This window comes from Aspergillus saccharolyticus (genome assembly GCF_003184585.1).
Source record: "Aspergillus saccharolyticus JOP 1030-1 unplaced genomic scaffold BP01scaffold_13, whole genome shotgun sequence".
NCBI classification, from domain to species: Eukaryota; Fungi; Ascomycota; class Eurotiomycetes; order Eurotiales; family Aspergillaceae; genus Aspergillus; species Aspergillus saccharolyticus.
In genome coordinates, this window is record NW_020290623.1 from 356,803 (window position 1) to 384,238 (window position 27,436).

At 51.1% G+C, this 27,436-nt stretch overlaps 7 protein-coding genes and 4 non-coding genes across 11 annotated transcripts; 6 read left to right on the forward strand and 5 right to left on the reverse strand.

Annotated features, from left to right (window-relative positions):
• Positions 1-371: 371 nt before the first annotated feature.
• BP01DRAFT_339738 (amino acid transporter) lies at positions 372-2,322 on the reverse strand (the record flags this gene model as incomplete). The annotated part of the gene is made up of 9 exons (XM_025573378.1): positions 372-866; positions 922-980; positions 1,039-1,097; positions 1,145-1,325; positions 1,379-1,612; positions 1,662-1,783; positions 1,834-1,943; positions 1,996-2,118; positions 2,179-2,322. 9 exons carry the CDS (start codon positions 2,320-2,322, stop codon positions 372-374), a joined length of 1,527 nt encoding a protein of 508 aa, XP_025431720.1.
• A 2,577-nt stretch (positions 2,323-4,899) lies between these two features.
• On the forward strand, positions 4,900-6,900 carry BP01DRAFT_415613 (cytochrome P450; the record flags this gene model as incomplete). The annotated part of the gene is made up of 7 exons (XM_025579149.1): positions 4,900-4,919; positions 5,204-5,371; positions 5,460-5,750; positions 5,803-6,211; positions 6,336-6,446; positions 6,508-6,674; positions 6,726-6,900. 7 exons carry the CDS (start codon positions 4,900-4,902, stop codon positions 6,898-6,900), a joined length of 1,341 nt encoding a protein of 446 aa, XP_025431721.1.
• A 112-nt stretch (positions 6,901-7,012) lies between these two features.
• Positions 7,013-8,896, reverse strand: BP01DRAFT_356371 (pepsin-like aspartic protease). The gene is made up of 3 exons (XM_025574937.1): positions 8,208-8,896; positions 7,254-8,129; positions 7,013-7,191 (listed from the first exon to the last, which is right to left on the reverse strand). Exons 1-3 carry the CDS (start codon positions 8,550-8,552, stop codon positions 7,105-7,107), a joined length of 1,308 nt encoding a protein of 435 aa, XP_025431722.1. The 5' UTR covers positions 8,553-8,896; the 3' UTR covers positions 7,013-7,104.
• Positions 8,897-10,882: 1,986 nt separating this feature from the next.
• On the forward strand, positions 10,883-10,954 carry BP01DRAFT_t149. Its single transcript has one exon. It is a non-coding gene; the product is annotated as a tRNA-Gln (tRNA).
• A 1,307-nt stretch (positions 10,955-12,261) lies between these two features.
• On the reverse strand, positions 12,262-14,433 carry BP01DRAFT_356375 (Auxin Efflux Carrier superfamily). The gene is made up of 4 exons (XM_025574938.1): positions 13,924-14,433; positions 13,692-13,858; positions 12,392-13,617; positions 12,262-12,332 (listed from the first exon to the last, which is right to left on the reverse strand). The coding sequence occupies exons 1-4, from the start codon at positions 14,210-14,212 to the stop codon at positions 12,266-12,268; spliced, it is 1,749 nt and encodes a 582-aa protein (XP_025431723.1). The 5' UTR covers positions 14,213-14,433; the 3' UTR covers positions 12,262-12,265.
• A 4,096-nt stretch (positions 14,434-18,529) lies between these two features.
• Positions 18,530-20,479, forward strand: pbs2 (mitogen-activated protein kinase kinase PBS2; the record flags this gene model as incomplete). The annotated part of the gene is made up of 2 exons (XM_025571820.1): positions 18,530-20,023; positions 20,084-20,479. 2 exons carry the CDS (start codon positions 18,530-18,532, stop codon positions 20,477-20,479), a joined length of 1,890 nt encoding a protein of 629 aa, XP_025431724.1.
• Positions 20,480-20,986: 507 nt separating this feature from the next.
• On the forward strand, positions 20,987-21,058 carry BP01DRAFT_t150. The gene has a single exon. It is a non-coding gene; the product is annotated as a tRNA-Gln (tRNA).
• Positions 21,059-21,580: 522 nt separating this feature from the next.
• On the reverse strand, positions 21,581-22,640 carry BP01DRAFT_423158 (HAD family hydrolase; the record flags this gene model as incomplete). The annotated part of the gene is made up of 3 exons (XM_025579613.1): positions 21,581-21,649; positions 21,715-21,730; positions 21,865-22,640. 3 exons carry the CDS (start codon positions 22,638-22,640, stop codon positions 21,581-21,583), a joined length of 861 nt encoding a protein of 286 aa, XP_025431725.1.
• A 434-nt stretch (positions 22,641-23,074) lies between these two features.
• Positions 23,075-23,146, reverse strand: BP01DRAFT_t158. Its single transcript has one exon. It is a non-coding gene; the product is annotated as a tRNA-Gln (tRNA).
• A 1,465-nt stretch (positions 23,147-24,611) lies between these two features.
• Positions 24,612-24,683, forward strand: BP01DRAFT_t151. The gene has a single exon. It is a non-coding gene; the product is annotated as a tRNA-Gln (tRNA).
• Positions 24,684-25,340: 657 nt separating this feature from the next.
• On the forward strand, positions 25,341-25,881 carry BP01DRAFT_38138 (uncharacterized protein). Its single transcript, XM_025577300.1, has one exon. It carries the CDS (start codon positions 25,434-25,436, stop codon positions 25,806-25,808), a length of 375 nt encoding a protein of 124 aa, XP_025431726.1. The 5' UTR covers positions 25,341-25,433; the 3' UTR covers positions 25,809-25,881.
• Positions 25,882-27,436: the final 1,555 nt, after the last annotated feature.

The window sequence follows — 27,436 nt, forward strand, 5'->3', positions numbered from 1 at the left end:
TCACATCTCATCACATATGAGGCAGTCAAGGTCAAGGGGTATGTAACTACAAAGTTTTGCGTGGCTGAGTATCCAACGAGGCTTCCAGACGGTTATTCGTGACATGGATAGGCGCAGACACACCCGCGTTCGGGCATTCCTTCCCGTCGCGATCGCAGTCTGTTCTAGACCCTCAGCCTTAAATCCCGCATTGATGAATGCTTGGGAAAGAGGAATATACAAGCCACGGCTGGTGTTAATCACAAAGGATGTTGAGTCTATATGTAATGTCCACTTGGGTAGCTAGCGTAGGTAGTAGCATGAGTCAAAACCACAAAGGCTGGCTCGGATGCGCGCCATGCGCAGCCGTAAGGCTGGTTTCGGAGACGTGATCAGTCCGCCCCTAAACCCCGCTCAAAGTCCGCCCAGATGCAGTGCATGCGCGTCAACTGAGGGCCTTGGAAGGTATGCCTACCAGAGACAAACCAAAGTGCATTGACAATGACAAGGATGCCAGTCAAAACCACCGAATTATAGTTCATGGAGTCCAACGTGACAGGCAGATGTGGTGGCATGCAGTTCAAGGCGATCTGGAAGAATACCCAGATCACCGAGAAGATATTGCAGACAAGACCGACCCATGAGAGGCTGAAATACCGCTGTGGAAGATATGACCGGCCACGCAGGAGAAGCAGACCCTGGGGAATGATGTAGGTTAAGTTGAGAAAGAGGACGGCGGCGTTGATGATAGAGTTGAATGCTGTAGTGGATGCGAGGTAGAGGAGGCCGTAGATGGAGCAAAAGCCAAAGGATGCAAGCGTGGTGCGCACAGGGAAGTCTAGCTTCGGGCTGATTTTAGAGAAATACTCGGGAAAAGGCGTGCCTCCCTATCAAGATGCTCAGTATTCTGGAAATGCTCGGAATCATACTGCATGAACTTACATCACGGGCTAGTGCCCAGGCAATCCGACCAGAGGTCACCCATTGAGGTGGAAGACATGCTTCTCAGAATTAGTGTTCAGTCAAGCAAGGCAAGAGGATGTCGGTGGCCTGTCATACAAACATAAATTGCCCAGAGCAAAATAAGCAGACCGAGGGTAGCGTCTCGACTTCCAGTCCTGCAATGGTCAGAACGCCCGCTAAATTGAGATGACAGCAAACTGACACTTGATATATCAACTCAAGACTAGGCAGAGTGGACTCTCGAATGGCTTCATAATCATGGGCAAAGTACAAAAGTACCACAATCATGGTAAGGCTGGTCACAATACCAATGACCTCTGTCATGATCATGATTTGAGGAACACGTCGCCCCGGTCGTGGTATCTCCTCAGAAATGTGTATTGCTGTCAAAGTCAACAGGATTCATCACTAAACCGTTGCGAATGGCTGTTCTTACCGCCATCCGCGGAAGCAAATGCATACATTGCATTGCTAATAGCAAGCAACCAGGCTGCGCCACTGTTCCAGCCGCTGTTTGCCTGATTGGTTGCCACTGCAAACGATTTACCCTGAACGTGGTCGTGCATTGCTAGGGCGGTAATGAGATAAACAAGGTACCCAGACAAGGTTAGAGAGAGCGTCAACTGCGTCACCCACGACATCCTTGTCGGTGCTACAAACATCGGGATCACTGTTGAACTTTTAGCACTACACGTCCTGAGAAGGGGCGCCAGACATACTGGTCGAAGCCGCAATCGCAAGGAAAATCAAGTACGTATGCCACTGCTTCGACTCATAGCTTGGGACATAGAATGCCACAATTCCCTGGAGAAAGATTGCGCCAAGCGAGATACCGGAGCAACTAAAGGGGTGTCAGTACAGCTCACAGGGTTGATCAGTGGAACATCATACGTCGCCATCCACCAGGCTAGAACCGAGAGCCAGCCCACAATATAGGCATTATACCTTCTGGTCTTCTTACTGCTGAGTATGTAACAGAAGTGGTATTGACCTCCACTAGACTAGTTCAGGGGTTAATGATTGCTCAAAGGGAAATCTTGGGTCATTTCTTACCGGGAAGGCCGAGGCCAGTTCAGCAAGTCCCATTGTGATGACCAGCTGAATCGCCCACCCGATCACGAGGCAGACTATACAGCCTAGCACACCGACATAGCTCAAATTCTGTCCAAAATTGCTCTAGTCCAGCAGAGTCGAGTATCAGTATAAGGACCATCGGGTCTACTCGAGTGTGCGTACAAGATAACCGATCCATGAGTTGGTGATAGAGAACCCCAGTCCCAGAGCAGAGATCCAATTGAACTGCCGGGGCATAACTGCCTCATGGCCATTTGCTCGAAGGACTGCATCATCATCATCTCCGTCGATTGATAACTCTTCCATCGTGGTGTCTGCCGACAAATAGTTCCCATGGGGAGCTTTCTCTAATTCTTGACTCATCTCAGACTTGAGGTACCTAGCAGTATCAAGATCGAAAATTGAAGATGGACAGGAAGTACTGAGCATCCCTCATCGGAGGGACAGCTGTACGCTTATATCTCATTATTTCGCACTCGCCCTTGCCTAGACAATAGTAGGGAGAAGTTTAAGCAATCACACCGACAACGCTTCTTCCTCGCTAGATCTTATTTCACAACGAAGCGGTCGTGTTCAAAGAAAATTAACCCATTGATAGAATTTGCCTTCCCGTCCACCGGAATGCTCAGGATTAAGTTGCACAGGCGCTTGGTAGGCGGATTGGACATCCCCAGACGGGCCAATCAGAACTAACAAATATTTTCTACCGGCGACGCATTCCAAAGGCAAGGCCGGGGGAGTCAAAAATATGGCAGTTTGGGCTGATCATGTTCGAATAATTTTCCAATGCTGTTGGATTTGTTTCCCAAAACAGCTCGAGCTGCAGCAAGGAGTGCTTCTATTCATTTATGCATTTGACCCTCACGTAATAAGGCCGGGCATACCCTTGAATTCATCTTTTCGCGGGTGCTTCTAGGTACACCGAGGCGGGGTTCTTAACAGAGAACATGCTTCGCAGCGTAATCACGTATCCTGGCCGAGCAGATCTCGCATTCACCGCTAGGTTGATCCATGGAACGATACCGAGTGATTCCGGCCAAACACCGCAGTTAGCATTCAATCTGACAGGCGGCTTGTGGCTTGCTGAGCCCTCTGTCATTGCATATTATCTCGAGTGATAGTCTAGATTTATCATTAGTGAGAGATGCTAACAACGGTACTTTCTCATCACGCATCCGTCGTCTTTCCTGTACTTGGGCCGCTTCCTACCAACACCTGGTACTTTTGAACATCGGCCCTTTTCTCTCAATAGATCGCGTTCGTAAAAGGCGGCAGTCTAGGATGGATTTCGTCTATGCGATACTCTGATGCGACATCATCATCGATTGGACTTGCCACCTTGGACAAGAAAAGCAGACGTTTTGATACTCCCTTTAACCCTGTCAGCGACTTGTGTTTGGTCAGTCTTTGATCAGCCGATACCACCCTCTGACCTCAGTCATTCAATTGCAGTGCCATGAGGTAGTGCAAGGATTGATTGGGGTCAGGGGTTCAAAATCGGACGGTTGGGCAGAAAAAGCATACGGCATCCTGAGATATGTCATGCGAAGGACACAAAACACAAGGTAGGGACTTAATGGAAGTTCTGAGAAGCTTGCACAACACATGCTGTGCGAGCCATCTGACTTGAGAAGGAGAAGTTGAGACATGGTGAGTGAGTAAGTGAGTGAGTGAATCGCCGGAGTTGAGATTCCTCTGTCTTACTCAAACAGGAAGGAAGGCGGGGGTTTCAGAAGGCCGTGGGGTTCTGCCGCTTGGGCCTGGACTGAGCTCCGGAGTAGAGTAAGTCACTGCGCAGGAACCTTACTATCTTGCATCTTCAAAGCGCTGCTCCGCGCTCGAACACCCAATTCATTCTGGTTCAGTCTTGCCTTCCATAACTCGTCATCTCAAGACACACACGACCAGTGCACTCTCTCGACTGGCTCAGTGGGAATTATTGAAAGGTCGCACAGCGAAGAGGGTATTTACCAGACTCCAGCTATCATCGAAGAGTCTCGGTCTATCAGGCTTCTGGAAAAAATTGATACACTGATGCGACTGAAAAGATGCTTTGGATGTTCACACGAGGCTTGAACTCCTGCAGTACCACTAATCATATGAAACAATATGACCGACTCGCTGAACACGATGCGACATTTAGATCCACTACTCCAGCGGCACGAACCTTCGTGTGGCAAGGTGCCAGGTGTCCGTTCACCCTACCTTATCTTCTGACAGCCGAGCAACCTTACTTGCGAACCTTGATTTAACGCGCTATGGATACTTTATCGAGCTTTTGCGCTGCTCATCCCGACAAGTTTAGGGTTCCCTAACTCGACCACCGCAGACCTATTACCAGAGAGGCGTTACTGAATGCAATGATGGTTCGGCTGCCTTGCAAGTAGCTACAAGAGGTATTATCGCGCCGCGTGCGAGCATGCTACTAGCCGCTCTTTAGACAATGGGCCATACGGGTTTTAAAAAATAACTAGTGTCGGGCCCAGCGCAGCAAGCGAGCGGGCGGCAGAGTACTGTAAGTCTTAGACTACTTAGGCATGATTGACCGTTGGGACTGACTTAGCCGAGGCACATTAGTCACTGTCCAATAGTTAACTTACTCTGTACTCAATCAGGGTCTACCATGCAGCTCATCAATGCATGAATGATAGCAATAATACTAATAATTCATACACGGCAGCAAGGGTTTTCTTGTGTAGTTTACCCACGTTTGAAAAGCAAGATTATCGAAGTTCTTCCTTAGCGTTCAAGGCATCTTCATTCGACTCTCCGACCGCGTTCTCTTTACCCTCCGGGCAACTTTCAGCGTGACACAGCCATCGGCCTGAAATTATTCAACTATCGAGCCGCTCTCAAATGAAAGCGGGGTTCTAGCAATTCAGCATGCGTCCAATCGACACAGCGTTTAATCGGCTGCCATAGCCCGGTGCTGCAGCACCTCACAAGACGGCTTGATAAGTGGCTTCTAGCCGATCTTGAGTCACTCAGCGGTCACGGATTAATGGATCTCAGCAGTCTCGGCCATTCTTAGGGGCGGGGGGGCAGTCGTATCGAGCATTCTCAACTCCACGTTGATATAAATCTCTGCGGCTTCTCAAGCATCCTTCCTGGTTTCGACCTATTCTAATCTGTGACTTCACAAAAGTCACTGGGCACTCATTTCTGAGCATAATGGCGACCTTGATAGTCTTCATTTTGCCATCACCCTTTATATTGCGTGCAGAAGTATATACCGCCTATACTTCCATCCTCCACGCAAGATTCCTGGTCCCAAGCTCGCCGCGATCACACACGCCTACGAGTTCGACTACGATGTGATCAAGGGAGGGCTTCTCATATGGAGAGAATGCATCACGTATCTAGTCAGTTTTGCGACTTCGCTGCCAGTAGGGTTTTCTTACCAGCGGCACATCTGACTGCCCCAGGCCCCATCGTTGAATCAGCCCAAGAACTATACATATCACAGACCCAGATTACTATGAAGAGATCTACGCATCCAGAGCCCGTAAGCGTGAGAAGGATCTCCTCATCGTCGCACGCTTCGATCTCGAGGGCTTTGGGTTCTCCAGCATCACGGATGATGATCATCGCCCACGCCGTGCGCCCTCAAATCAATTCTTCTCGAAGCAAACGATTGTCGATATCGAGTACTTGATTCATGAGAGCCTTGACAAGCTAGTGCATCATCTACGCACCGCCTACAACACACACCTGGTAGTCCATTTGGATGCTACGTGATTCATGTTTATGCATTTGGGTTCAACCCGGGCAATCTGGATCAAGAAGGCTTCAATGCTCTGCAGATGGAATCAATGCACTATTTCAGATGACTCACCTCACCTTATCCTCCCCTTTCATGCAGACACTCATTAACGCATTGCCACTGGACCTGCTGCGCAAAGTAAGCGCCCCCGCGTATGCCTTGGCTCGCCAGAAGAAGGACCTTTATGAATGTGGCGCGGCGGCCTTGAAAGCCAGCCTTTCATCCTCCAAATCAGGCCATACAACATTCACCGAAGCCATCGCAGAACCCAAGATGCCGGAGCATCTTAGGACACCCGAACGACTCATGAATGAAGGCTTCGCACTGACCATTGGAGGAACGCAGACCACTGCGCAATCCCTTGCGGTCGCTTTGTACCATCTGATCGACAGACCCGAGACCATGAAGGGACTGCGAGAAGAGCTCAAGCAGGTAATGCTTACGCCGGATTCGTCCCATGTGGAACGAACTGGAGCAACTCCCTTACATGGTAAGTAGCACGGTACCCGGTAGGATGTCATCCACCTAGAAAAATCTATCGTTGACTTGTGTCTAGTCTGGAGTGGTCAATGAGACCTTGCGCCTCTCCACTGGGGTCGCTACCTTCTCGCCTCGGATCGCTCCCACGGAAGCATTGCAATACAAGGGCCACATAATTCCCCCAGGAGTAAGTCAAGCAGATTACAACACAGACAAAGCCATCACCTACTGACAGAATTCTCGTTTAGACTCCCGTCGCTCAAACGCACTATTTCATCCTCATGAATCCCAACATCTTCCCTGATCCGCACGCCTTTGAGACTGAACGCTGGATCCGGGCCGCTCAGGCGGGAAACTGTTTGGTTCGCTATCTTATAAACTTCTCGAAGGGGAGTCGCATGTGCGTGGGCTTGAAGTGAGTTTCAATCATAATTCAATTCTCGTTACGGTGCTAAATTCCAAACAGCCTGGCTTTTGCAGCGCTCTACCTTATCATCGCAACACTCGCGTGTCAGTTTGAAATAAAGTTGTATGAGACGCCTCGAAGCACTATTGAGCTGGCGCGCGATTTTGGAACGCCGTACCCTATTGAGGGTCATATGAAAGTGCAGGTCATGGTGACTGGGCTTATCGACGGATAGATTCGGCTATACGTGTTGCTTTCTGGGTGACCTGGAAGATGATCTGGCTACGGAAGAAGCAAGAGCTGCATTTGTGCTAATGCGTTCAACAATTTCATCCCACGAAAGGAAATTCTTTGCAAAATATTCTCATTGGATTTAACTTCTGATTATACATACGCTGGTCTCATACATACTCATTGAAAAACCCCTACCCTCTGTCAATCAAGACGACTCAGAGGGCAAGGAAAGGTTCTGCTGCAGCTCCTCGCGCTGAACAGCTCCGAAGCGAAGGTTGCCGACATCAAAAATCTGAGAGATCGATTAGTTCATAGGTTGCCACCTCAGAATTTGGCGGCGGCGATAGGACTTACGGCATAGATACTCTTCAAGAAAGTGTCTCCCAAGATGTCAAAGGTCATGTCACCACGGCTTTGGATACCGCCATAGACGTAACCGGTCTTGGCCTCGGCGAAACCTAGATCCTCCTTCTGCACGACGAACTGCTTGTCGCCTACAGCGAACGAAACAACAGGCAAATTTTCCTCCGTGGTATCAGACGGGTAGATATAACCTTGAGTCTCACTATCATAGTATGCGCCAGGGATCGCATCGTAAATGGCCTTGCAGGTGTCATCGTCCACCAGCGCCAGAGTGGTGCCGGTGTCAGCGATGGCGGTGTTACCCGAGCGCGTGATCGTCTTTCCATTCACCGTGGCGGAAGTAGAGTTGAACATCCAAAAGCCCTGGCTATTGTCGATAGGGGTGTACGAGATCTCCTGTCCGGAGGACTGCACGGTGGCATCGTCGATGAAGCCGAACGTGTAAAAGGACTCGCCCTTATCAGCATCGTCGGCGTCCTTCCAGGAGCCCAGATTAGCTGTGAAAAGGGCCGAGGAGTCTGGGATGTCGTCCTGCGCAATCATGTTCTCGACGGGCGTCTTGACGGCCTTGGGCTGGACAGTGTTGATGCTGCCGAACGCCAACCCAAGCAGTCCGTCGCCGGCGCCCTGGGCAAACTCTGTCGACATCTTCTCGGCCAGCTCGACAGCTTGGTTCTTGACGGTGATGCCGCCGATATCCACGTTGTCGGTCCCGACAGAGCCAGACGCCGACGAGCCATCGCCGTACGAGATCTGCCATGAGTAGCCGTCCAATTCTTTGAAGGTGCTCGACTTGGACGGGTCGAAAACATTGTGGCTCTTGCCGTACTCGGAGATGGTGGCAGAAGGGAGCTTGGTAGACCAGACCTATGACAATTGCGTCAATAATGCTCCCTCTGGAAACGAATGAAGAAGCAGGGGGGTGAATAGTCATGCTTCACTCACCCACAAGTCCGCGGATCCTGTATCGAAGTCCAGACTCACGGTCTGCGCCGGGGTGCCAATGCTCACTTGAGCCAGATACTCGGAGTCGTTCTGCACATCCTCGGCACTGACTTCACCAACCTGCTCGGTGCCCAGCTGGCGCTTCTTGAGCGTCTGCTGCACGTGCGCCCGGCCACCGATCGGCTTATCGTGGTATACCCGACCGACTTGGTGGAGGGAGGGAGCGAAGAAGTAGGGGCCCTCCTTGGTCGGGTTGAAGCGGTACTTGCGCATGAGGTGCACGTAGGACTTGGTGCCAGACCTCTTGTAGTTTAGGTTGGGGATGAGACGGATCTTGGTAGCCATGATGGGCCAATTGGTTCAGTCCAGTGGAATCCAGTCAATGTATGCGTTATCGAAAAGAAGAATTGATTAGCTGAATGTTGAGGAGAAGGAGAAGGGGGAAACAGGTGCAAAAGGCAGAGGGAGTGAGGGGGGTCTACCGACGGCTTTTATTTATCGTCGAGCTCTTTCCATTCTTTCTTCAGCCCACCCTCCACAGCAGATCCTCGATTCCACCTCGCACGTCATGCGATCGAGCTATTCCGTTCTTCTCAGCTGGACGATGAAAACCGGCTCTCCCTTCCCTTCTCTTGACTGCTTCCCCTCAGTGTATTGTGGCGGGGCAAGCCGAGGCCGGTCTGTTGGTGACTAGTTGATTCAGGATAAGTGGATCTGCACGATGACGCGGTATCAGCTGCAGCTGTCAACGCAACCGATGCTGAATAGATAAGCCCTGTCAGTACCATGAAGCAATTTGGCCAAAGAGCACTTCGCTATTGATCAATGGCAATGTGCGATGTCATTCTGTTCCAGGGTCCTGTCAGCAGGGACTCTTCCGCAACCTCTCCAGAATCCCACAGTCAACAGTTTAGCGGTCGATACGAGTCTGATGCCATGATCTGCAGAGTGCGGATGCCAAGTTTAGCCAAGCTGGGCTTATCATGGCCCTAAAGACCTATCATACGATGGACCTTGATTCCTGTGCGCCGGTCGGCAGATGGCCTTTCCCGCGAGGTTGACGTGATTGATAATGTCATAACTCAATGAACCGGCATTATTATCACTATTGGCGCAGCCATGGACACTAGTCTCGTCACTAACCGCCATGAAGTACGATCGTCGCTTCACAAGACAAGCTCGCAGCGCCACTTGACTCGTTCACCCTTCTGTCCTTGGGGGGGGCTGTTGCCTGTCGCTTTCAGAGCATGTTCTTTGCGCGATTGGCTCCTACTGTGACCTTGACTTGAGGGAGTTGTGGTAGTGGCAGACTGGCCGGTTCTCCTTGAAGGCGGTGCTCCAATCATCCTCTTGTCTGGTGTCGTGGATGTGATGCGATATACCGCCGTGGGGGTGTGGCTTGTGACAGGGGCAGCCATTGCACCTTGCTCTCGTGACAGGGATTGGGCAACATCACGCCTTGATTTAACTGCTGGGTGTCCAGCTGGGAGCAGCGGGCCATCGGCGACCCTTCACTATCATGGCTCCACACCACTTCGGCTCAGGTGGAGTGACGGACGGGCCGGGCGATCGGCCCAGTGGAACACAGGACCTTCGTGTCGAGTCCATGCTGAGCCCTGAGTGATGTATGCTTCTTTCCATGGGTGGTCAAAACAGGTTTGATCGCAATAAGTCGTAAATGAAGTCCATATACTTTCCACTGAGTGAGGGTGCGCTGGCGGTGCGTGTGCCAATCGGCAGCTCTGCGACCCACAATGTCATGTTTTTACATCTGTTGATGGAACGCGAGGAAAATGGCAGATTCAGTGAGTATATGAACCTACAGCGTAGCTTGGCCCTAGTTTCAGAGATGTCTCACGCTTATACTAAGCTTTTTCCCAGAGTTCCAGGCCCAGGCGGGCTCGAGCGATCGTTCCTAGGCCCCCGGTCGCAGGTCCATTGATACACCAGCAAGCTCGGTTTCTGCTTGACGAAACAACCCTCACTCGGAGCAGTCTAGTTGAGTATTCCACCTCATCTACGAGTAGCTGTGACAAATGTGGTCACTTCTGGCATCATTGTTCTTACTGGGTGCAGTGCTCATGCGCGTCTGGCTACCGCACTGCTAAGTATCGTCTGGGACACCTGCCAAGTGCTGGACTGGGCAAGAGCTAGACACTGGCTTATGAATGTTATAGTCACTCCAGAATCTGAGCATCTCGTTGTTTTTTAATCAAATGCGATTCGAGCGGATTTCGGCGATGCTTACATTGAAGACATTGCTCCTGGATTGCCCCGGTAGGGCTAGGACGAGCGAACGTGTCTATTTTGTGAGTCGGACGGTTTTCTCTCTTACTCTAACCAGGGATTAAGCATTCGAAGCTATTTGAAAGCATCGATATGTTGATTGTCATCGAGTCTGTTTCCCTCTCCACTCACTGCTGGCCTTGCAAGACCCTGATCCCATCGCGATCAATCGCCCAAATTTACAAAGACCCTAAGCCTCATTCCGAACCCAGCAGGCCCACTACAACCCGATATATAGACGATGCAACCGCAAAACTAGGAACAGACTCCCCAGTATTACGAGGTACCCAGTCACATCTGTAAGACTCATTGATCTTCACCAGATTTCACAATCCTAGCTACCAAATTGGCTTATATTTTATAAAAAGAATTAACCATTCAACTACCAAGGTTGTGTAGTGTAATGGTTAGCACCCAGGATTCTGATTCCTGTAATCCCGGTTCGATCCCGGGCACGACCTTTTTGCCTGCCTGCCTATCTCGCCTTAAGATAGGTTTCAATGTTCGTCTATGCATCTAGACTGACTATAACTAAGAACGATCTTTGTTTTTTGAAGAGCGAATAGAACCCCGTTGACTGCCATTGGCGTGTTGACACAGCCTTTTACCAGGTAAGAGAACAACACCAAGCCGGGAGTGTGTGGGTACGTGCGGGTTGCCCTCTCTCCCGCGGATGTACTGTAGGAGGGGCATCTTCACTAGTTAGTAATGTCCCCTTCCTCTTCGCTGGAGTATCTACAATAGTAGGTGGTATCAAGCACAAAGGGAAAGCACTGTGTGAGTCAACCACTACAACCACCCTGCCGGCCCTCATACACAGTAGTCACCGGAGAATGTGCTTACCCCCAACCCATGACGGCATCTCGCATTCCCCTCACCAAATCCCTCATACTGAGAAGAGCCCGATCGGTCTGGTTGCATGGATAGAACCAAGGAGAGCAGGTTAAGGGCAGGGCAGGGCACTGTGCCGCGCTTGGACGTCGGCGTACTGCACGGTACACTTCCACCACTACCGTGTATGTATATTGGGCACGCGACATGTCCCGCCCCGAACAGTGTGGGGGTGGATGGCTGGGTATGTGCTCATTTACTTACTTACTCACCTCCTGCCTGTCTGAATATTTGCTTTTGCTATTTCTTTCCCTCCATCAGTTCAGCTTTCATATTACCTACCCCTTAGGCCCCTAAGGTTGATGGGAAGGGGAGGAAGGCGTTCTTCCTCTTGGGGGTTCTGACTTAATGGATATGGGTAACTATAGGGAAGGGTATCTTGATTTCAACCTGATCCAAGGGTAAGGAGAATTAATCACAGCATGCAGATTCGTCAGGCTAGCAATACTTATACACATAGCTTTGCTTGCACTGCCCCGAAGGAAGCACGAGTCGTGACTTTTGCGGTGGGGGATTCAGGAACTGATCTCTTCCTTACCAAGAGACCTACAGTAGAGGAAGTTCGATTGACTTTTGACTTTGGCACCAAGCCCTTTCTTCACCATGAGGGTTATACTCCGTATGTTGCATCCGGGTTTCTGCCCTACCCTCAGTGCTCTTTGCATGGTTACTGACGCTACCGAACATACCAGTACAGAATGACAAGACTCGAGGGGAATATGTGAACATCAAACAATGAAAATCAACAAGTAATTGACCCCGGACTCCAGGGAACGCCGCAGAACCCCTTCGGTAATGATATCAGGAATCCGAGACTATGCAATGATCCCTCCCAAGTCAAGAAGGCCACGAAAGAGAAAAAAAAAACAACACGAGGGAGATCAAACAGAAGACCACTCGACGACCTCCAGGGCACACATGACAAGGAAGAGAGTGGAAGGTAGTATCCTGCGATCATATTAGTCGACGGTTGGTTAAATGGTCGCTCGAGAGGAAGTTGTACTCACCACACCACATAACTCTGGAATAACAGCTTGGACATAGCGCTGACATACACATTATTGATCTGGCAGATCTGCGCCAGCTGCAGAGCTGACGGAGCGCCCGTGAGCAGGAAGCAGACGATGATGAAGATCGGATCGTCCAAGATGCTGACTGGCACGTATTTAGCCAGCAGTGCGAGGATGGGCGCCATGATGAGAGTGGGCAGCGCCATGCGCGCCACCAAGGAAGCGATGATCAGCTTCTTCTCCTCGGCCGGGTGGTCCACATCTTCGAGAGCCTCCTTGGGCAACGTGTTACGTTCAAGGTTCGCACCCAGCACCACCAAGATCAATGGTACAGCGACTTGGCCGTTCTGGCTGATGGCTCGTGTCACCGAGTTGCGAACAAAGGTTCCCTCATCGAAGAACAGGGCTTGCAGCGAAGGCACGGACGCCACGACGATAGAAATGAGCATAGCCCAGAGGGGTGGGTTCATGAAGTCCCAGAGTCCGTGAGCGAATTTGCGGGCACCGTTGGAGCCGACTTTCAGCGCCTTCTGCGCACCCACAGGCAATCGTCGGAAGACTGCGCCGGTTGCCTTATTCCAGACGCCTGCGATCCGACCACGAACCTTGCCGACAGACTTCTTAAAGCGTGGGAAGACTCCGGTGGGATTTTCGTCTGCTTGAGCTGCGACCTCCACATTGGGAAAACACATGATGTCGCCGATGGTGCTTTGGCGGGGGAGAAACGGGCCCTGAGGGGGAGGGCCGAGGACGGTGGGGTCATTGGGGTCCTGTTCACCCGAACCATGAGGCGATAGTTTTGTGTAGGGATATTCCCGCGCGCTCACAGGTGTCTCCTGCCCAGAGGTGAACTCATCACTCTCATCAACGCTTCTCGAGGACTCCGCCGCGTCGTCCGTGTGGCGAGTTCTCACCAGCGGTTCGTCGGGATCGATCTGCTCCGGGTTGTCTGTGTATCGTTCCTGACCCTGTCCGATAAGATTGGCGCCTTGCTCCCTTTCTCCTTCTTCCAAATATCGCTCTTTGGGAGCTAGCAAGACATGGTAACCCCAGCTCCATCGAACTAATTGGCCCAGCTGCTGGAAGATCAATAGGTACAGGATGCCACGCGCCGCCACTTCGTCATCGTTATCGTTTGGTATACGATCCCAATGTAGACCCTGCAGCGTTTGGGAGAGGGACATCACGAGGGAGATGGGGAGCGAGTTGGAGTTTCCGAAGACCTGCAGCAATCAAAATTGTCAATATCGTGCCCGCATGCAGAGTCTAATCTTGCTCAGATCGCGCTGATACTGACCGCCATAGCCGCCACAAAGTTGGAGGGTCTTTTCTTCAGTCGCAGACATCGTGAGACAACAAAAGCACACGAATAGGAGACGAATGTTTGAACGATGAAGATGGCCGGGATGATGGCGAGGTCGGTCAGCTTCTCTGCTGTAAGCTGAGATCCGAGTTTCGTGAAAACTAAAGAGCAAAACACGTCAGCACACCCGAAGCGCTTCAAAGGATGTGTTATGTTTAGGACATACTCAGACACGGCGTGAACAGTGTGACATTGAGATTTGCCACCAGCTTCTGAGCATCGGCATCGAACAAACCCTGCTTAGCGGCAAAGTATCCCGGAAGACTGACACAGACCACTTCGAGGACGGCCTCGAAGACGAGAAGCACGAGATGGAAGAAGGATGGGTGATTCGAATGAGCGCCACTGGGAAAAATGGCAGATCCCAATCCCGGTTGGACCTGGGTCATGAATTGAGGTGGTAGAGACGGGTGGGCGGCATTCTGTAGCGATCTGGGCGAGGTAAAAATGGCCATCGACGGGCGGGATGATAGGATGAAATTGGTATGGGTGTAACGCGGAGAATGAAGCCTGGAAGTCACAGGAGCTTGTGCAAGTCGTGAAATTGGACGTTGAGGGGGATAGAAAGAGATTGGGGGGTGGGAGTACGATGAAGGGTGTTTGGTTCCAATGGATGAGGATGGCGATGACGCGGACCAGACTGGTCGATGATGAGATTCTTTGAGATAACGGAGAAGGCGGTGGACGAATGAGACGCAGATTAAGGTTGGAGCTGCTTTGGGTTTAGAGCCTCGCCCAGGCTGCAGTTGCTGTCAATTGATGCTGGATGGATCTCCGTGAGGATAACTATCTATCTGATTCAATCAAGGTACTCCCACTCAGTACCTCAGAATCCAGCTATATAGCGACGATACTATTAAAATTTTCCGCGTCGCTTCGATGCTCCCAGCCATGGAACAGATTTAGATAAATGTTGAACGAGCTCTTGGCTTGAACGAAGGGGATGGATGCATCGCTGGTTTCGGATCGCGCCAGGGCCGAAGGTGAACTCCGATAGGCGGAGTCAAGGGAGGCCCGTCCATCGCGCCCAGCCATGCCAAGGCAGCCTGCTGGTATTCAGCTCTAGAACTTGCGAGTCACTAAGCATACGGACTAACTACGGAGTACACAGTAACTCAATCGCAAGTGCGACATACAAAGTACCATTCAATCCCATTGTTCAGACAATCAAAATAACTACCGTAGGGTATGCTCAGCTAAAGTTCTCCCACCAAAGCAACAGGTTTGCTTGGCAATGTGATACAGAACCATGGTGAATGAAGTCATAGCCACCACTTGGCGGCCATCTCATCGGGGCTGAGGCAACAGTAAGGGCGATGAAATGTGTTGCTTGGCGAGGCAGTGACAATCATCGGTCTGGCTCGCCCACCATCTTCAGATACACATAACGTAGTTGATACATACAGATATGCGAGGGAAGTGAAAGAAGGGAGGGGGGAGGAGGGGAAGGAGAATGAAAGGAAAAGGGAACGATAAGGGGAGAGACAGGATCATGATGATGAAATCCTCCCACCATGGTTATGTCATGATCAGCAACCAATAACAAGCAGTTCAATGCACCTCACCATCACCCGATCTCAGCCTTCCATGTGAGAACAAAAATGCGCCCAAGAGATTGCCATTGTGTGTATTCAGCGAGTACTCTACTATGTATACTGAGTCGATCACTGTGGTCTTGTTTCCACTTTTCCAATCAACTACTCTTACGGAGGTAATTTAGCTGTGCCCTCCTTCTCCATTACCTACCTACTAGGTTGACTTACTCCAAATCCTCCCTCCCGACGATCGACCTCACTAGTTGCTGCATCAGCCGTTGGCGATAACTAAAACGAACCTGCTTCAACTCTACAGTAGTCTAGAGTAGTTAGGGTAATCCGGTCTTTATTCCGTACTTTTGACACATATTGCCTCAGTGCTATCCACCGCACTGTAGAATGCACTCGCGGAATGAAGGATAGTGGGAGAAAAGTCAGAAGATGTAATTAGTCGACTTCGGACCTGCTCCCCATGTCCGTGTCGACTGCAAACGATAGTCATAACAAGCGCTGCTATAGGCAGCCGCCAAACCAACCCTAGCAGCCCCATCAGGATCCGTTTTGGAACCTCCCGGCAGGCCCAGTGAAACCCGCTGGGGATATGCTGGTAGCCTTTGCCATTGGGCTGCCGTGAAGATGCAGGGATGGCCGACTGCCCGGTGTACCTGCCCCATCGTATTCAGAACTGAACTCCTGGTCGATCAGGATATGCCACCGCGCATGCCACCCGGGAGGCGTCAGGATCCTGGAGATACACAGTAGAACAGGGTCTGGGGGGGGGTGCAGGATTGAATGGTTTGATCCTCAGGCCGACCACAACCACAGGGCGGGCTGATAGGGCCAAGACTGGGAAATTTTGTTTTGGTGACTACTCAACTATGTAAGGCAAGCCGAGTACTCCGTACTTAGGCTATACTTAGGTTTTGAGGATTGACCGTGGCAGTCTCTCTTATTCAGTACTCCGTATATCTGACAGTCCAAGTAGACAGTCATTGTCTAGCTGCGTTCCACTTGGACTCAATTTGTCTCTGACAGAAGGACGGACCACGCGGCCCCAGACGCAGACCCGGTAGTTGGGACGAGGACCTTATAGGGTGTTTAGCACCCACCGATGATGTCGGCCCTCCCCGTTGGATGTCATTCCTCGCTCTGGTATCACGATTCGGAACTAGCCTTTCTATCGTGCTCTTTCCATTGGTCCCCAGTGATTACAGCAGCGGGGAGCAACGGCATCGCGTTCAGTGGTTTTCCTGCCCCCCAAAGCAGGGAAGTTGGCAGCCATCGTTTCGTAACGTAACCTCGCTCGGTTGGTTCACTGGGGCGGGTTACACTGGTTGACAAACGAGCGGTTCCATTGCCATTGCCAACAGCGACTCTTTTCAGGCTTCGAGCCTCGGCAGCGCGTCCGGTAGGCAGGGCTTTGCATCCGCCGCTCCACCGAGCGGTCTTTTACTTTGGTGTCCCTGAGGTAGAAAGAATCAGGTCATCGCAAATCACCACACAGACTATCTATTTCCGACGTAGCGACGGCAGTGATCCATCGATTGATGGCAAGTGGCAAGAATCAGGCAGAAATATCCCCCCGATCGAGCACCACTGATACCTGTGTGCGGCCAAAGTTCGGTGTGGGGAGTGGCGGGGGAATTAGGCGAGAATGGAGAGAGAGAGAGAGAGAGGTAAGGTGGAGGGGGCAATCAAATGGGAGGTGTTGAAGTCAGTCGAGATGTACTATGTACGATGAGCATACACAGTAAATGGAGAATTGAAGAAAGCAGAGAAGGGATGGACAATCATGATGTACTTTGTTGAACTGATTGAGTCTAGTATTAACAGCTAAAAGTGAAATGTGCCTGAGGGGCACGTGTAATTGGCGGTCGGGCGGGACAAGGGAAGCCTGAGGCGCTTTCTATCACAAGATGAACAGGGAGGGAATCCAGTTTTGCTGTCGACTTACATATTGGATATCTTAGATGATTAGGTGGTGACCGATGTCGATTTGGTCATTTCGGTCATTTCCTGCCCGTTTGTCTGAATCTTAACAAAGATTATGATTGATCACAGAGGATCAATGTATTCATTAATCATACATTCATACTGACTAGTTACAGAGTACGCCATTATCTAACATAGATTCACCTCCCGTCCTGACCCAACTATTCTCATCCTCGTTTACTTGCTGGCTGGCTTCCATCCATGCTTGTTGACTTTATTGCTTGGTTGGTTTGATTGCTTTTCTTTTCCATAGAATTTTTTTTTAAACTTCATGGGCGGCTGCCTGCTTCCTTTAATAGTTGCGTGGCTTTATTATAATTATTGCTATCATATCCGACCCCTCTCATAGTCCCAGTTTCCATCCACTACGACAGCGGCGGCGCGCGAACGAGGGACTAATATATTAACGGTTCATTAGCTCATGACCAGTTCTTGCTGCTGCTTTGCCTCCATCATCTTCCCTTTCTTTCTATTCTCCCTCTCTCACTTTCCTCCACCCCCTCCCCCTTAGTTCTCGATTCTCGATTACTCTCGCTATCCTACAATCCTCAATTTTCGCTTCCCTCTTACTTCCTTTCCTCTCCACTGTCTGTGCCTTATCCTTGATTCTCGACTCCAGCGCCCCTCAGTTCTTTCCCCCCCACCACCACCACTAGCCAACAAACGTGCTCGACTTCTCCCATTCCTTTCCAACTTCACCATTTTCTTTCTTTTCCCTGCCTCTCTTAGATTCTTCCTTTTTCTGCAATCACCCGCTTTTCTCAAGATTGTTACTTTTTGTTCTCCCCACTGTCACTCTTCGTTGTTCTGGCTTCTCCCTGCCGTCTGCTCTTACCTGTCTGATATAGAGTCGTGCTCGGGAATGGCCTGAGGTGTGCCCCGCGTCGACGAAATCCTGCCTTGTTTTCTTCCCTTCAGATCCGCTGCGGTAGCTCGCTTCTGCACAACCCCTGCAAAGAAAAAAAGCCATTGCACCCTTCGACCGATCGAGACCAGCCGCAGTCGCCTTGCCCTAGACACCTTATTTTCCGATCATTCCGACCTCAACCCCCGCCCCTCGGTTTGATCCAAGATACTCCCCCCGACTATCCCGAGTCTGCATTTCTACACGGTATTGGCGGCCGGTGCTGAACCCGCCAATCGCGCGTCTTTGGCTCTCAAAGCAAACGATTTCTGAAAATTGATAGTCTCATGATGGACACTGAGCGAGAACCTCTAGCTGAGATCTCAACTTCAAAATCCACCATGTCAGACATCGATAGCAGATCCGACACGACGGACGACGACCTCTCCCCGTCTCTCGCCACTACGCAATCATACGCTTCGGTCCCATCCTTGCGACCGACCATGGACAAAGCTACAATCAACCCAACCTCTACACACCTAGGTCAAATCAATGCTGCTCGACGGGGCGTTGGCACCTCTGCTCGCCCTCCGGCTTCGATGAGCGGCGCACAACCGGGAGGACTGAATCAAGACATTCTGGCTAAAATGAAAGCCTTCTCCTTATCTCGACAAGGAGCACCGCCGAGTCTGACGCATGCCAACACGACGCATATTGTGCCCAAAGCCTCTCCACCATCCACATCCACTGCCAGCCCCGTCTCATCTCCGCCTTCCGTCACGAATGGATCTCTAGGTGGTGCTTTTGCGGGCCGCCTGCCTCCTGGGGCGGTCCGGCCGGGCACCAAGAATTGGGTTTCATCTCCCTCGGTCCCTCATGGCTCGCCTACTCTGAACACACCGAAACCCGGTGGTCTGGCAGCCAAACGCATGAAGCCTGGCCTGAAGCTCTCCGATGCCACTGGTTCTAACAGCCCCGTGGCAGACGGACAGTCTAATGGTGAGTCTGGAAAACCGGAGACGGCGTTCAGCAAGTATTCCGAATTCATCGACACGAAGGCAGGGACGCTCAACTTCAAGAACAAAGCGATCCTTCACGGTGGTGGAATTGAGTTCTCGTCAGGCCACAGCTTCAGCATATCGTTGGATGAAGTGGATCGCCTGGATGAACTTGGTAAGGGTAATTATGGTACTGTTTATAAAGTCCGACACAGTCGGCCGCACATGCGCAAGCCTGGCTTAGGGCTGCGAGGAATTGTTAGTCGTCCGACTGAGCAGAATGGTGCGGGAACCTCACAAGATTCGCTCTCTGGGGTTGTCATGGCGATGAAAGAGATCCGTCTAGAGCTGGACGAGAGCAAGTTCGCACAAATCATCATGGAGCTGGATATTCTCCATCGGTGTGTCTCGCCTTTCATTATCGACTTCTACGGCGCTTTCTTCCAGGAAGGAGCGGTATATATTTGCGTCGAATATATGGACGGTGGTTCGATCGATAAAATCTACAAGGAGGGTATTCCGGAGAACATTCTCCGGAAGGTCGCTTTGTCCACGGTCATGGGACTGAGGACACTCAAGGAGGACCATAACATCATCCATCGCGATGTAAAGCCTACGAATATTCTTATCAATTCGCGCGGACAGATCAAGATCTGTGATTTTGGTGTCAGCGGAAACCTCGTGGCCAGTATTGCCAAGACCAACATCGGATGCCAGAGTTACATGGCCCCCGAGCGCATTGCTGGCGGTGGCGTTCAACAGTCTGGTGCTAGCGGAGGTGGAACCTACAGTGTCCAGAGTGATGTGTGGAGCTTGGGTCTTTCTATCATCGAGTGTGCCATCGGCCGCTACCCTTACCCTCCAGAGACATTCAACAACATCTTCAGTCAATTACACGTGAGTATTGATGAAATTTAGTGAGCATTTGACTTCCCACAACTAACATGCACTTTTTAGGCGATCGTGCACGGAGATGCACCCACCCTCCCCGAAACTGGATACTCGGAAGAAGCGCATGCTTTTGTCCGCGCTTGTCTGGATAAGAATCCGAACAACCGCCCCTCATACACTATGTTGCTCCGACACCCTTGGCTGTCCTCGCTCATGCAACCCCTGAGTGAATCGGATGGTGCGGCTGAGGCGGGTACACCTTTGGTCGGTGGTACCGGGCCTGAGGGTTCACTTTCGACCGAGGATCCTGAAGTGGCAGAGTGGGTCAAGGAGAGACTCGAGCGTCGTGAGAAGGGGCTTCTCCTCGAAGTCGACAAGCCCGCACTTCACGCTGTCGCTCTCGATGCAGTTCCAGGCAGCCCTTTGCTGGATGATCCGTCCTCAATGTATCACCAAAGCTGAAGGCTTGTACCTTTTTCATTGATGTATTAGATCATGCAAGGCTTCGTGGCTGTCTATTTACCTTGGTCACTTTTGAACTGTTGGTCGACACGGAGGGATGATACCCGCTGGCGCTGGCGCCGTCTAGCCGAAGCTCTTCTATCAGAGCCTACACCACTCCTCCTTTTCACCTTTTGGCCGTTGGTGTACGCAAGGCTTTGGTCTGTCATCCACTCACATGCACCGATGGGATGTGTTACTTCAGATGTTGTTTTATGCTGGCTTTTTGGCATTGATGTATAACGAATGTACAGACGTAATATGTTAGCTAGATTCTCCATGAATGTACAAGCACAAACACGGCATGTCGAGATAAATGGAAATTATGCTGATACTTTGGTGAATCGTTCGATCGTGTATGATCAGTTGTTTCAGTAGGATTGCTACGATGCATGAGAACAGGCTTGAGCTGCACCAGCAATCAGAAAGGCTTGATGTAGGCATATACACATGCATATCAGCAACCAAGGTTGTGTAGTGTAATGGTTAGCACCCAGGATTCTGATTCCTGTAATCCTGGTTCGATCCCGGGCACGACCTTTTTGCTCCCCCATGGGGTTTGCCATGTGGACAGCATAGATGCGAACGAGAACGAGTATATAAGGCATTTCATTTTTGTGTTCGAGACAATGACTTCATTACCCTGACGATGACGCAGACCCATCCACGGCTCACACGCAACTGGAACCCGTATATATGACCTAAAGCGTACCTGCCCTCAACTCCAGGTGACAGCACCAGACCAGAAGATACAACACCATCTAATCGCAAGACAAAATGCGTCAGAGAGCATCAGCCATGGCTCATCTCGATCCACTTCGGGGCGGTCAGACAGTATGCTGCGCTTCCCGTCCAATACCCAGATGACAGACACAATCTATAACCGTCAAAACCATCTAACCTGAACGGTGCGCAGCCCCCATACATATTCCCTTCCCTAATGTGGAGGGAACTCACCAGGCTCCCGGCCTCCGTAGCAACTACAATCTCTCCGTCCATGCCAGGCTTTATACTCATACCGTTTCCTGGGTTTTTACCCTCCCATCTTGTATATACCTCACCTCACAAGTAGAATCCGTGTCCGGAGAGTTGCATTGCGCTGATTTCTTGGATAGTCATTGATGTATCACCCTGTTATTACTTGTTATATGATAGATATCTCTACGAAAGAAAGGGATTGTTGTGTGAAATCTTACCTCTATTACAGAGTAACTATGGTTGTGTAAAATCTTACCTCATTTGGCAGGGTTTGTTATCGAAAAGAGGCCCCCTCTACAGGATCTTACTTCTATGCAGAGTACGTATCCAAGGGAGGGTAGGAAAACCCCCTACAACTACCTACCTACCTCTGATCATCTCCTCCGAGCACCTTCGCCACAAACTCGCGAAGATCATCCACCACAAACTCGGGCCCGGCCGCCTCGCACTCGGCGTGGATCCCCTGCCCAAACCGGCACCAAACAACCGGACACCCAATGTTCCTGGCGAACCGGATATCAGTCATCGTATCCCCGACCATCAGCACCTTCTGCATGTCCACCCCCTCCGGGGCATCCAACCAGGTCTGGTGGGTCTCAGCCCCCCGGGCCGCAAACCACCCCCGCAGCATCGGCACCAATCCCTCCGCAAACCCCGCGGGATCGGGCTTGCGCTTCCCACCGGGAAACACCCCGTCCCCGATCACCAACTCCTCCGGGATCAAGTCCGGCGCAAAGAACCCGTGCGTCTCCAGTCCGGCCCGCAGAGCGGGAAAGCCCTTGTTGCTGACGATTGCGACGGGGATCTTGTGCGCCTGGGTGAGTGTGCGGACCAGGTCCATGGCGCCAGGGTAGGGCTGCGTGAGGGGCTGGCCGTGGATGGCGTAGAGGGCGCGGAAGGTGCGGACCCATTCAAGCTCGTCGAATGCCGCCAGTGCAGCCGGGTGATGTTGCAGGAGGGCCCGGAAGGTGACTTCGGGACTCTGGCCCTGCGCGATGAGGTGGTTGAGCTCCTCGGTCGGGGGCAGCGGGTGGTCCGGAAGGAAGTGCTGGAAGGTGCGCAGCATGGTGGTGACGATGGCGGCGTGGGAGTCGAAGATGGTGCCGTCAAAATCGAGGATGATGAGGTTGTATTTGGGATGCATTTTGGTGGTCTGACTTGCTTGTCTTTTGGTGGGATGTTGAATGGGTGGTCAAGCAAGGATTGAGGATGCGCTTTTCTTTTTCACCTTCTGGTTCTGTGAAGATAGAGAGATGAAATGCTTCCCGGTTTGGTGGGTAGAGATTGAGGGCTCTGGAGGATTATGAATTGTGCGAATAGGTTGGCAAATTGAGGCATATATATATACAACAACGATGGCTTCGAGTCAATGGCTATGCGGCATGTTTACTTGGAATATCTCGTCTATAGAATCCCATCTGTATATATCGGGAAGATCTCCGGGTCTGGATCGCCGCACGATAGTTGTGATAGGGTTTCCAATGGGGTTCCTTCGGTTCAGGGCAGAAAGGAAAAGATCATTTTCATTGGGCCCCGGAGCCTTTCATTCCTTCTTTCAACTCTGAGGAAGTTGCAAAAAGGTCGTGCCCGGGATCGAACCGGGATTACAGGAATCAGAATCCTGGGTGCTAACCATTACACTACACAACCGATTGTTGAAGGAATGCTGTAGACTTGTAAATATAAGGCAAACAATGGACTCGATGTGTGCATACTGCATTCGCGTTGAAATCGTCTGTTTGCACTTGAAGACAGAGTCGTTGACTCCACGGTAGTCAAGATGACATCTGGCTGACCTATCCGGGGTCTATTAGGGCAGCAGGTGTCTGCTACAAGTCCCTTAACCACCCATTTTAAGAGATCCAGTGCAATATCCGTTGAGTCTAGAGAATGCAAACGTCTGCACGGGGGACTCGGTGCCTGTGCGCTACAGCATATTGCTATGTGGTCTGATATGCCAGTCTCCGGGGTCATCGTTTATCATCGCGGCAAATTTCATGCTTCTTGCTTGTCGAGGCATACTCCAGCCCGTTTGTGGCTTCGTGACTCGGTTGTGCACCGTCCCGAGCTGCTCTCGAGAGCTGCTCGCTGGCTGGGTGATTCTGAATATCCCAGTTCATTGCCCGCGGGGCTAAAGGCTACATTACGGGACTCGATGCGGGGTCTTTTTCTGGCTCCGCGCAATGTTCGTGTCATTGTTATAGGTTGAGTGCGTTCAACGATGGCAGTGCCCTGGCTGGGTCGAGGCTGCTCGCGCTTGTCGTCCGTATGTCGTGATAGAAGGGGAAATGACCCATGCTGCTGGACTGCCTGACAGGTCTGGTGGACTTAGTGTCATATGAACCGATCTCAAGATGTGCCTTGCCAGGAATGCGCTTCTGGTGACCAGCATGTCTATTCGCGCAGCTGCGTTTGGTGATGTCTGTATAGCATGCACGACTTTGTTAAATGGATTGTGGTGTGTGTTTTCTTTCACCTGTCCGTAGACTGCCTGTATCTGTCTAGTCTGGCAAGAGTCTCATGAATGCTGTTGCTGGGTTAGTAGTGCATATCCGGTGGATTGAATGATATTGCTGTAGGTGCGCATGACTACTTTCCCTTTCGATATTTTCATGTCGGCATCTACTCGATTCCGGTCCTGTCACGGGTCCGCATTCCATGGCTGCCCGGTTCATACAGCAAGCTGCGTCATGCCATCTGGAAATATTCAAGCATGACACGTTTTTTGCACTTCGGTGACATCAGTAATGTCCAGTCTGACTCGTCCCAGTTCCGCTGTGATAGGTAGTATCCATGGATCGAGAAAAGGCAACCCACGACGCACCCGGCAAACACATGCGCAGCCGAGCCCGCTGAAAATATATCCACATCCGTCCTTCTTCGTCAACAACGAGCCAAGAGAGTAGGAATGCTGCATTCCAGCCTCATCAGAGAGATTAATGTGAGCCATCACCCCACATCCGAGCAATGCCGAGTATATTATGATATCATATCGACTCTGAGGGTTAGTTCGGTTCGCAAACAACGAACTATGATCCCGAAGGTCGCAGACTTGCCAGTGCACCAGGTGAATGGAAGATGTAGAAATATTTTTCTAAGCCCAAGACAACTACCAGGTTGTGTAGTGTAATGGTTAGCACCCAGGATTCTGATTCCTGTAATCCCGGTTCGATCCCGGGCACGACCTTTTTGTACCTTGGCCACCTGAGTCTTCCCTGCGTTCATGTTTCATTTTTTTTTCTCTCCTTGACAGGAGTTGGCTTGCGTAAGGTCCTTGCATTTTTAGTCTGGTTTTCTTCTTTAATCGGACAATATAATTGTCCCTCGGACCACTGACTTGGTACCATGTATGCGCACCACCACCCACTAGCATAGAAAATGATCATACTGTACATAATGCCGATTACCGACATCACCAAGAAGACACATTGTCTACTCCCCAAACCACGGTAGCCCAATCCAACTCCTACACGCGCCTTGCGCTTTTAGAACCAACTTACCCCACGATAGTATCCCACACAGCAGCAGGAACGAGGCATAACCCTCAGAAACCAATCACGCAACTGGCGGCCTCCCACTCTAACCATCCCGACCACCGGTTTTCCAAACTCCTAAGTATAGACCATGCAGCACTGCCACCCGACTCACAGACCGTCGTCAATAGTAGTCAGTCCTCACTGTCACCCCTTAGATCCTGCCCACCCTCACATCATCGAAGACCGCGATATATAGTAAATAAAGCGTAGTCTATACGAAGCCATGGAAAACTTGTCTCAATTATTCCGAGTGACTTCCAGTCCACTAGGCTCTATATCGCCTATTTTTGGGACATGCGGTCTTATCTACAGTGGAGACATAGCAGCAGATAGCGTTACTGGACAGAAAAAAAAAGTGGCTAGCAGCTACAAGTTAGCTAGACTAGGTCACTAGAACAGCAATGGGCAGACCGGGTTGGTCCAGTCTCATGCAGGAAGATCGAGACGGATTGCACCCTGTTATGCTGCCGGAATTCGGGTCCGTTACTAGCTTAATGCACGAGGAGGTTGGTCAACTAGAAGGCGGGCTGAGTGCCCGGCTTGGTCATGGGACTCTATATCATGTTGTCGTTACCGACGGGGCGTTGTTGGGTAGCAATGGAAAGCATTGTTTTTCCTTGAATGTTTTCATGGGTCGACAGCGTTCCCCAACGGTTCTTCGGCCAGTGTACCCCGATATTGGGCTCGGACGGGTGAGCCTTGGTTGGGAAACAGTTTATTCCTTTCTTTTCTTTTTTCTCTTCCCTTGCTGCCACTGTTGGGTTTACTCAACGTGATTTCCGGCTATAAGGCTGGAACTACTCTGGAGGATAATGTTTATGTCATTGGGTCCTCGAGTTATCTTGAGTATCTCAAATATGTAAGACAAATGCAAGACATAGGAAATGTGGACGATAGAGTCGCATGGATGCGAGTAGGGTATCAATAGAGAAAAACACAGTAAAGACAAATAGACAAGCAACAGTGGCGTCCGATGGTATACGTATATCGAGACGTCACCTTGCAGTAGTAAGCAGTAGTAAGCGTGATGTGCGGACTTGCAAGTTGTCGGAATCGCGGGGTATCGCGCAAACATCCCACTTGCAGCCGTGTGTGCATCACTAGGTCGAAACCAGACCAAGGAAGCTTGCATGAACGGAACCTGCCGTCTCCCTACTAAGTTCCGGAACTGACAAATCCTATCCAGCCTGTTGATGGAGGAGACGCTTCGACGGCAATGTTTTGATGTTTTGTGGTATCACGGATGCTCTGTTAAATATCATTCCCAACGGCCGCTGCCGAGTGGTTGAATGCTGGTAGCGGGAATGTATACGGAAGTGCGAAAGGAGGTTGAATGATGCTGGTTGACCCTGAGTCTTCTCCTCCGGGGTAATTGTCGCGATGGGAGTCTGCGGAGGTGGTTGGTTGTGTTCGAGCTCGTGTGAAGTCGAGCGGTATAGACGTTCCCGTGCTGCATTAGGCTTGAACGAGATGACGGGACGTGTTAAAGTGCCGGAGAACCGTCGTTGAAGATAATACCCCGCAGGGATATCGGCCTTTCCCAGCCCCCCCGGATTAATTGACGTAGACCATCACAGCAAAGGAGACCAGACAGAAGCAGAGCGGGATATAGACTTTCCGATCCATATCGCGATCGAGTGGGGAAGACGGTGAGCCAGCGGAGCGAGGACGAGCCGTCGACTTAGTGTGTTTATGCACCATATTCGGACAAGAGCACTTATTGCTCGGTGTTATTGTGAGTGGGATAGGATGTGGGATATTGTGAAGGCTCCGGAGGGATGAAGGAGAAGAAGGATTGAAGACTACAAGGGGGGGGTGATTGAAGGTAAAGGAGGGGGGAAAGGAGGGGAAACGAGGACCGGGTGATCAGCGACCAACGTGGCGCCCGATCAACCCAAATCACCCAACAAGATCGCAGCATCCCGCAGCGTGACCGCATTCAGTGCTCTCTTTCCCCAACCTTTGTTTGGGTCACATGTCAGAGACTCGAAGGTTGAGCCGCCCGCCACGCCAGGTTTATGAGGCAACAACAAGGCGCCCAGCCGCCTCGACGCCTCGAGGGTCTGAGTTCGATTCTGCTTGAGGTCGAATTCTGCTTGCTCTCTTTGTTTGCCTGCAACTCTGCAGGATTCACGTGGAGGGAGGGGCCGGGAATCCAACGTCCGCGGCGGGAGAAACTGACAGGGTGGGATACTAGGAAGTATTCAGTGGCAGGGCCAGGGGAAAAGGGCAGATTACACCGGACCCCTGTTTGTCTCAGGTTGAGGCTGATAACAGCCAGTTAGGATGATGATTTAATGACTTTGTAGTTTGTGCATGGCACTGCATGCTACACTAATCTCCCGCAATGCGTCAACGGGCTAATCAAGTGGACTGGTTACCCTTTCCTCGGAGCAACTATCCG

Excerpts from the sequence above, each read along its gene's own strand:
- BP01DRAFT_38138 (XM_025577300.1), top strand. The coding sequence starts at position 25,434 with ATGGGCAGACCGGGTTGGTCCAGTCTCATGCAGGAAGATCGAGACGGA.
- BP01DRAFT_356371 (XM_025574937.1), bottom strand. The coding sequence starts at position 8,552 with ATGGCTACCAAGATCCGTCTCATCCCCAACCTAAACTACAAGAGGTCT. Across the intron at positions 8,130-8,207 it reads CAGGATCCGCGGACTTGTGG|GTCTGGTCTACCAAGCTCCC; the intron begins GTGAGTGAAGCA and ends CAATTGTCATAG. Across the intron at positions 7,192-7,253 it reads TCTTGAAGAGTATCTATGCC|ATTTTTGATGTCGGCAACCT; the intron begins GTAAGTCCTATC and ends TCGATCTCTCAG.
- BP01DRAFT_356375 (XM_025574938.1), bottom strand. The coding sequence starts at position 14,212 with ATGGCCATTTTTACCTCGCCCAGATCGCTACAGAATGCCGCCCACCCG. Across the intron at positions 13,618-13,691 it reads ACTTTGTGGCGGCTATGGCG|GTCTTCGGAAACTCCAACTC; the intron begins GTCAGTATCAGC and ends TGATTGCTGCAG. Across the intron at positions 12,333-12,391 it reads TTCCAGAGTTATGTGGTGTG|GATACTACCTTCCACTCTCT; the intron begins GTGAGTACAACT and ends ATATGATCGCAG.